General features: G+C 26.5%; 1 protein-coding gene across 1 annotated transcript; it reads right to left on the reverse strand.

The window, feature by feature from the left end:
• Positions 1-5,796: 5,796 nt before the first annotated feature.
• Positions 5,797-6,750, reverse strand: LOC100265302 (uncharacterized). Its single transcript, XM_003634709.4, has 2 exons — positions 6,159-6,750; positions 5,797-5,994 (listed from the first exon to the last, which is right to left on the reverse strand). The coding sequence occupies exon 1, from the start codon at positions 6,530-6,532 to the stop codon at positions 6,173-6,175; it is 360 nt and encodes a 119-aa protein (XP_003634757.1). The 5' UTR covers positions 6,533-6,750; the 3' UTR covers positions 5,797-5,994; positions 6,159-6,172.
• Positions 6,751-10,002: the final 3,252 nt, after the last annotated feature.

The following is a 10,002-nucleotide window of genomic DNA, read 5'->3' on the forward strand; positions in this document are numbered from 1 at the left end:
GTACGAGACCACTTTGTCTTTTATTATGAATTTGTTAAAGAGTTAAGATCACTATATTTTTGTTATAAATTTGTTACCTTTTTGTATAAGTATTATTTTGGTATGATGAATCGAATGCCTAGTAGTTTAAAGGTCGTGTAAAAGAACCATTATTTCAGTTATAAAGTATAAGTACAATACAAATGCAATATAGTTACAATGAAAAAATATTAACATTATGATACATTACAATATACCAAAATGACAAAATATTGAATTATTTTTTATTGAATTGGCATTTCTAGGCTATCATATTGTATTCCTATCATAAAGCATCCTTGCAAGCCAAAATTATAAAAAAAAAAACAACAACAAAAATACACTATTGTAATTTCAATACATGAAGTTGTTGATGATAATCCAATGATGGATAAAAAAAATCTATAAAATTAATTTTTTTTATATAAAAATATAGAGGTATAATAAAAATACAGTACAATTACAATACAAATACAATAACATTACGATACATTACGATAAGGTAAAATTTTGAAAATGTCAAATTTCTTATGAAACTGGGCAATTATGGGTTCTTTGGCATATCCCTAACATGTATAATATACAACAAATATTGTTATTTATTATATAAAATATGGTTCAATTGATTATAATTTTCATTTGTTTATTTTGTATTCGTTGTAAAATTTTCATTGATTGTAATATTGTGAAATAGTTGTTGATGATAATCCAATAATGGATAAAAAAAATCTATAAAATTAATTTTTTTTATATAAAAATATAGAGGTATAATAAAAATACAGTACAATTACAATACAAATACAATAACATTGCGATACATTACGATAAGGTAAAATTTTGAAAATGTCAAATTTCTTATTAAACTGGGCAATTATGGGTTCTTTGGCATATCCCTAACATGTATAATATACAACAAATATTGTTATTTATTATATAAAATATGTCTCTCAATTGATTATAATTTTCATTTGTTTATTTTGTATTCGTTGTAAAATTTTCATTGATTGTAATATTGTGAAATAGTTGTTGATGATAATCCAATGATGGATAAAAAAAAAAATCTATAAAATTAATTTTTTTTATATAAAAATATAGAGGTATAATAAAAATACATTACAATTACAATACAAATACAATAATATTACGATACATTACGATAAGGTAAAATTTTGAAAATGTCAAATTTCTTATGAAACTGGGCAATTATGGGTTCTTTGGCATATCCCTAACCTGTACTTTATGACCTTGTCCTGTACAAAAGAGTATATAATATAATATTAAGAAAAATTCATGATCATAAAAAAAATATATATATATTTTATTCACCACAATATAATACATTTGCAATTGCACGAGAAATTCCACGGTTACTCCATAATTGCATAAACTTCATTACAAATATGCCACAATCCATTCTGCAAATAGTAATTAAGGAAATTATAAGTCGATTGGGTATCAAATTAGTAAATTTTATAACCTGATTTGCTTTTCATAGGGTATCAAATTAGTCAATTGGGTATCAAATTAGTGGAATAAAAATCTTCCATTTCAATTTGTCTCCAAAAATATATCACCCCTCACACAAGCAAAATCAAATCAACCTTTTCAATTGACCATACTGCTTCCACCAACCAAGTCAGCCCAAAAAATGAGAAAAAAAGCCAACCCAAAAAAAAGAAAATCAAATCATACTTTTCAATTTACTGTAAATGCAATTTTATATTATAATGTGTCACCAAAGGTTCAAAGACAAGGGTTCTGACAGGGGTGGTTTTGGAGGTAGGGGCCGTGGAAGGAGGGATCAAAGTGGTGGCTGGAACAACAGAAACAATTCTGGTGAGAATAATAAGTCCTTTGAATGGAACAAAGAGTCAAACAATAATGGGGAAGGGTGGAAAGGTCATGATGGTGCTGTCAGTTGGGGCCAAGGAGGTGGTGATAAGGGGCCAAGGAATTGGAATTCTGGAACTGGCAGAACTAGCAATCAATTGAGGGTAAATTAGTCTAATAAAAATATAAGGCCTTCAAAAGAATTATCAAATTTACCCATCCTTTTCAGTCATTTTTTCTCCCAGCCTACCTTTAAGGGTAATTCTCCCTTGTTTTTATCTAAAAGTAACAATATTAGTAATTAAAAATATCATTGTAGATAACAAGATGTACTACCTTATTTATGACTCACCACCACTTTAACCTTTATCTCAAATATGCCTATTTACTAACAATGTAAGTAACCGAAAGTATAATTGTAGATAATAGAATGTATTAGCCTATTTAGTTTTTTATTGTCATTATTATGATTTTGATAGTGATTATTAAATAATATGCCAAAAATGCACATAATATGCTTTTTAAAAACATTATTTATTAAAAAAAATTAATGGTTTAAATTTTTAATTAAACAAAAATGTACTCTTTTTTTTTTTTTACATATTTAATAAAAACATTAGTTTTTTAAAATTATCAATATGATATGATGAGAATTGTGAATTCATATTAGAAAATTTAATATCAACACTTTTAAAATTTTAATCTTACCTACCTTCAAATATTGTTTTTAAAATTAAATACTTTTAAAGATTTATCATTGTTAATTTTTTGTTGAATGAAATTAAAGGTAAGTTAATATTTTTATATTTTTATTTTGAAAAAAAAATATATAGTTTCAACACATGTTGATAGTTTTTTTTATACATAAATCTGGAAATAATTTTAATTGTATTTGATTTTTTTCTATTTTTGATAATAAAACCAAACGTAATAAAATCATTTTTTCCAAAAGGAAACACATCCTTCACAATATTTTATAAAAATACTTTTATAAAATATCCTTCACAATATATTTTTGTTGAGTGTATTCCTAGTACAAAGATTCAAGACAACTCTTGCCCTGTTGCAGAATGGTCCTCAAACCTTATCATCCATGCATGGCATTTTGATCACACGATAAAACGTAAAATAAATCTAAACCGTAGAAAATTACGATGAATATAAATAAATGGTGAAATGGGATACAGATGGAAACTCATATGTGAATGTTGATACAACCTAATGAAGAGGCTACTACTTGTCAGTCCGTCTCATTATATTATTCTTAGCTAAAATAATCTTTTAAATTTTATATCAATGCAATAAAATATTATATAAAATAGTATTTTTAAATATCATTGATTAGACAATATTATTTGTATAAAATTAAAATATCTACATCACATCAAACCAAAATTAATAATTTTTATAAGGATAACAATATTAAATTACTAATATATTATTATTAGAGTCCATGTCTTTGTTGATATTATATACTTCATCGATTAAAAATATGCTAGACAGTATTTTTAGTAAAAATCTTGTTTTTGAAAGTATTTTTAAGAGAATTGCGAATTAAAAATGTATTTTACAGCTATTTTTACTAATAATTTTATGAAATATTTTTAATATTTTTAACATTTAAAATCTTTCAAGTTTAAAAAAAATATATAAAAAAACACTTTCTAAAATTACTATATCGTAATTTAAAAAATATTATTGAAAAAACTAAGAGCCTGTTTTATGGAGTTTTTAAAAACTGTTTTTTATTTTTAAAAATAAAAAAATATTTTAAAAAACTCATTATACTATTTGGTTATTGTTCTCTATTTTTAGTTTTTAAGAACAAATTGAAATCGAAAACAAATTTTAAAAAACAAGTAAAAGTTATTTTTACCAGTTTTTAAAAATAATAGAAATACACATATACTTTATTATTTTTCTTCTATATTTAATCATTTTTTTTGTTAGGCAAATTAACTCCAAATTAAACAAGTCTTAATGGGTGAGATTTGTCAACAAGTCTATTAATTTTTAAAAATAATTTAAAACTTAAATAATAAATTCATTAATATAAAAAAAAACTATGAACAAAAATTGATTTAAAAACAACTCAATTGTTTATCTTCTATATAAATTTTTTTTTTTTTCACAAGGCAAATGAACTCTAAATTAAATAAGAGTTAATATATTGGATTAATTAACAAGTCTAATAATTTTAAAGAATAATTTAAAACTCAAATAATAAACTTATTAATACTATAAATTTATGAATAAAAATTAGTTTATAATAACTCTATTATTTTTTCTTTGCATATAATTAAACTTTTATAAATTTTTCCACTAGACAAATCAACTTCAAATCAAGTAATATTTTTTTATTAAATTTATTAATGAGTTTAATAATTTTTTTAAAAATAATTTGAAACTCAAAAATAAATCTAATCATTGAAACATAAAAATAAAAAACAATAAAAGAGGTACAAGATGAGTCATGAGTCTCATGACTTTACTATTTATCCTATACACAACTATATTTTTTTTTAAACACTAAATAAATAAATTTAAATTAAGTAAAACATAATTAACACTTTAAATTTTTTAATAAATCCTTTAATTTTTATGAATAATTTACAATAAAAAACCAATTCAATTAATTATAGATTAAATAAAACCATTCTAAAATATTATGTTTAAAATTAAGTACTAAATGTGTGCATACCTAATAAAAAAACTTGACTCATTTATATATTCCAAAAAATAAAACTTTATTTATTATTTATTTTAAATAAAATATTATTGACAATTAGTATTATTCATTTTTAACAAAAGAAAAAAATCAAATATGTTAATATCTTTATGTTTCTAATATATAATAAAATAGTATATTTTCTACTAAAAATATAATTTATGATTTTATTATAATGTTATTATTTAAGTCTTATTAAAAACTATTTATTTTTTAATTTATTTATAATTACACAATTATTTTTATTTAAAATAAACATAAGAAATCACAATCAAACAAGAAATTTAAAAATAATAAATTGAAATATTTATTTGATTTATATTAAAAACAAATATTAAAATTATTTTTATCTTATAGTAATTTTTGTTTCACTAGAATAAAAAAAATGCTTCATAATTAAAAAAATATTTATCTTTAAATCATATATAATCATATATTTAATTTTTATTTTCTTAATAAGATTTAACTTAAAATTTTATATTATTATAAATTAAGTTTATAAAATTTTTATAAAACAATAGTTAAAGACATTATTTTTAAAAACAATACAAATTGTCCAAACAAGTTTTTTGTTCTTTGTTTTGCCAAACACCCTTGTTTTTAAAAAATTTTTAAAAACAAATTTGAAAAAAAATGGGCCCTAATTATTTGATAAAATTTAAACAATATTTTTAAAATTTTGAAATTTTTTTTCTTTCAAAATATACTTTTTACACCATAAGTGTTTCTAACCTCCCAAGGATTTTTCTAGCCTTTAAAGATGAAAATTTTGAAGGGGTTAAAAAAAGGGTAGAACCAACACCTAGAATAAGTACCAAACAGACTTTTCCTAACGCCAGACAAATGGAGGTATATCATCACATCATACAATAATTTTGGGTGACGTCAACACGATGGATGGGCGGTTGCATATCCCACCGCCCGAATCATGCAGCCTCGTTTACCGGGGCCCACAAAACCAGTCCTCGCTTAATCACATGACTTTTAACTATACATCCACGATTACCTCTCCTTAGTGCGGTACCATCAAATCATTCCCCCATTAATCATGCATCCAACGGTCCCTCTCAGTCCATATCAAATAAAATGATCTCTATGTCTACTCTATTTTTGACGTCATCATACTATGCAAATTAAAATATTCATACCTAATAATACTCTTGAGAAACAAATCTGAGCATTATTTCTTAAAGCAATCAAGAAATAACAAGAGCAATTAAGACGTGGACTTCTTGCCTAATCAGATACCAAAGGAGAAATGGAAAAGAATGTTTGTAAATATTATTTTAGCTTTTAAAGAGGGCTGACGTGGATGAGCATGAAATTAATAATAAAGAAAGAAATGGGCAACTGACAAGTAATCACTGCTAAGGGTGCGCACTCCGCACCAAGCGTAGCGTAAGCTTCACCACCAAGGTCTGTAATTGGTACCAGAGGATGAAAAACGAAAAAGAAAGGTCAATAAGGTCAATAATTTCAAGATTATTCCTCCAGAATTTACATCTCACGTTGAGAGAGAAAGTAAAGAGAGAGAGAGAGAGAAAAAAAAAAAAGGAGTCAAGAGAGAGAAAGTTAGGGTTACATGAGACGATGTGGTTACTCAGACTTCAAGCTCTCTCCGGCGGGTATCGGTTCCGGTTCCAGTTCCGGTTCCGGATCGGGTTCGGGTTCGGGCTCTGACTCTAGATCTGGTTGGGGCTCCGGCTTGCCAGCAACGAAGTCGAGGAGGCCTTCCCCGGCCTTGTCGACGGATGAGTCAATATCGGGAGGGGACGTGCGGGCGAATACGAGGACGGCGACGAGGAAGAGGGCAGTGGAGAGAAGGAGGGGCCAAAAATAGGCGATGATGGTGACGAAGCTGGGGGCTAAGATGAAGAGGCAGGAGATGAGGAGGAAGAGAACAAAGGCGAAGAGGATGGGGAATTTGAACTTGAGTAGCTTTTCTGAGATCTCCATGAGTGAGAGAGGAAAGAGAGAGTCAGAGATGAGTTTATGCTGAGAAACGGTAAAGGAAAGATGAGTTTATGTAGAGAAATCGGTATTAGGGATAGACGAGTTATTTTGGAGAGAGAGAGAGAGAGGTGCTGTGTGAGGTTATTATCTCTCTGCGCAGAGATTCTCTGGAGATGTGTTTTCTCTTTTTTAAGTTTTTATTTTTTGTTTTGGTTTGGCTTTTTTTTTACCCTTCTGCAGTAAAATTTGGGGGGCTTGGGTCATTCTGTGGTGGCCAATGGGGTGTTAGGAGTCAGGACCTAAGCATTTCAAAATCTTGATTCTGATGTGAGCATCTGAGCCTCCGTTATTATTATTATTATTATTATTATTATTATTTATTAATTTTGTTTGTTAAAAACAATGCAAAACCAGCATATTCTTTTTCTTTAAGATATTGAAAATATTGTCTGAAATATTTAGTTCTTAAAAAAATAAATAAATAGATTTTATATTCTTTAGATTAAAATATATAAATTTAAGATTAAATATACTTTACTTTCTCAACTGTTGACATGTTTCACACTTTGTTCCTTATATTTAAATACCGACGTTTTATCCCATAAACTTATTAAATACTAACATTTTGCTTTCAATTCCAATCCCTTTATAAAATTATAAACTTAGTATAAAATTGGTAAAACTAACTTTTAATCAACAACCTTAAAAGTGGTATTTCTCAAATGGTAGTTATTAATATTCATTTTTTATTTTAGAGAAATATTTGTATGACTATTCGTGATTTTCACATGCAGTTGTGAAGTGTGATAATTTCGAACTTAGACAATAGACATTTTTATTTTACATTTCAATCACTCTTTACTTAGCAAATTATTTATTAACTTTTTAATAAGTTAAGAAGACAAATTATTACATTTTAACAAATTTGGAGAGCAAGATGCTAAATTTTGAATGTGAGGGAAAAAGTGTAAAATAAGGTAAAGATTGAGAAGGTAAAATATATTTAATATTGATTAAAAAAAAAAATAAATTTTATATCTTTTACCACATAAGGATTAAAATATAAAAAATTATAAAAGTATTGATTAGATTTTACAAAAATAGTGAATAAAAATTTCAATGAAAAATTATTAGTGGAATGAAAAGTATAAGAACTTATAAAATTAAAAATTAGGGAAAATTAGAGAAATAATAGTATTCTATTTTCTCATAGCTCTCATTTGATACTAGATAACACAAATTTTTGGTTTCATTTCCCTTGTGATGGACTTGGAAGAAGAAGTACATGTCCAGTATAAGCATGGGATTACATCTTCTTAAGGTTACTTTGGATGTATAATTCAATTTTTGTAATTGTGGGCACTTGCAACTGTCCTCTATAGCTGTTTGGATCATGATCTGATGACATAAGGCTAAATGGCTTGTTCGTCTAGCCCAAAGGTAGTAGATAGACATCCAACTAATCGGGCAATAATGTGATGCCTAACATGTTTGAAAACATTAACTGTAACAAACATTAGGTGCCTTGATTGACGCAATCATTACGAGGTTAAAATGCCAGTCTTAAGGCATGACAACCTCTATGAGCTGATAATCATTGCTATTAAAGGTAGTAACACACAATCAAGCACAATGAAAGCACCATTAAAGTGCTTAAGGAGACATTCACTTGAGCAAAGATAAATAGCCGCTTATGACCACAAGAAAGGTACGCTAATTCTTTTCCAAGAATCTTCCCTTCCCAAGTCTTCTCTCTCTGACTTAAGCTTCGAAGGGACATGTCTGAACAACCTGTCCGAACATTCCTTTGTGTAAGTCAAACCTCTGTCTATATCTCAGTAGCTTGACGGGTTACATTCTTATTGGTCGTGTGCCATCAATAATAATATTCCATTTTAATTGGAAAATGCAATAAGATGTTTGGGGTCAATCAAGGAGTGTTAACTTACATCACAAGATGAATAAATGATACACATGATGAAGTTGCTTTATTGAAGAAACATATATGCATGTATGATAACATTTATGGAATTCAATAATAATTTGAAGAACTTGAATATTAAAATGATGATATTCAATGATATAAAAAAACATAATATACATAAATACATATATATAGACATACATACATATATATATATATATATAATTATTTTTTATATAAAAATATTTATAATTTTATGTACACTCTTATAATTTCTTTGTATTTAATTACTATACATAAGATATAAAAAAGACTTGTAAAAATATTATTATAATGGTTTTATATTTTTAAAAATAAACTAAACCAAATTTTAAAATAAAAAATAATTTAATTTATGTATTGAAATTTTCTTTTAATATTTAATTTTATGCATAAATATATCAAGGTTAAAGTTTTATTTTAATATTTAATTTTATGCATAGATATTATAAGGGTTACTTAAATATAGCATATGTAAATATAAATAATAAGGGGAAGTAGCCCCTTAATCCCCTACTGAATGCACACAATTCGAGGAATAATGGAGGATGACTAGAAGATCAATATGCTAGATTCCAATACAATAGGACTTACGTCTTGGGTTATGAAGCAACCTTAAGACAAGTAGGTTGTGAGTCATAAAAACTTGGTAAAATTAAATTTTCAATAAATCTAGATTTTTTATTTTTTTATTTTTATGTGAAACACATAAGAAAACCATTCTTCACATTAATTTCTTAACTCAAAGTTGTATATAGCGAATTTGTATATACTCTCATATAAGTGAATCCATCAAGTGTATCCTACCATTATATGTATCACTCATAAGGGATGAGTATATACTCAGCCTTAATCATTGTGGAGCATGCTCCATCTATACTTTAGGGGTGGACTCTTAGATATAAATAATTGATATAGCATTTCAAAAGTCCATAATTAACTTGTTATTTCGTACATGAACTTACTTTTTGAGATCTTCATTCATGTAAGTTGAGTTACCATCACTCCTGACCTTTGTATTAAGCATAAGTCTTATCACCATGAATGTTTCTTCCACTAATTTCATACTTAATGATTTGGTAAGAGGATTAGTCAAATTTAACTCTAACCTAACAAAGTCTATGGATGTGATCCTTATTTCAAGCAACTTCTACAAAATGTTATGTCTTTGTCAAACATGCCTATTTTTCTATTAAACATCTTATTTTTAATCACGGCTATTGCTACCTAGCTATTACAATGCATAAACACAAATGTTATTGATCTTGCCCATAAAGAGACATTTATTAAGGGATTTTAAAGCCACTCAACCTTAAAACTTGCCTTCTCTAAGGTAATAAATTTGTCTTCCATAGTAGATCGAGTGATGCAAGTTTACTTGAAAGACTTCCAAGAAACTGCTCTTCCATCAAAGATAAAGACATACCTATTAGTGGATTTTATATCATCTTAATAAGAGATTCCATTAGCATCATTGCACCCTTTAAGTACATTTGGAAATCCACCATAC

This window comes from Vitis vinifera, chromosome 19, assembly GCF_030704535.1.
Source record: "Vitis vinifera cultivar Pinot Noir 40024 chromosome 19, ASM3070453v1".
Taxonomy (NCBI): domain Eukaryota; kingdom Viridiplantae; phylum Streptophyta; class Magnoliopsida; order Vitales; family Vitaceae; genus Vitis; species Vitis vinifera.

Coding starts and splice junctions, on each gene's coding strand:
- LOC100265302 (XM_003634709.4), bottom strand. CDS start 6,532: ATGGAGATCTCAGAAAAGCTACTCAAGTTCAAATTCCCCATCCTCTTC.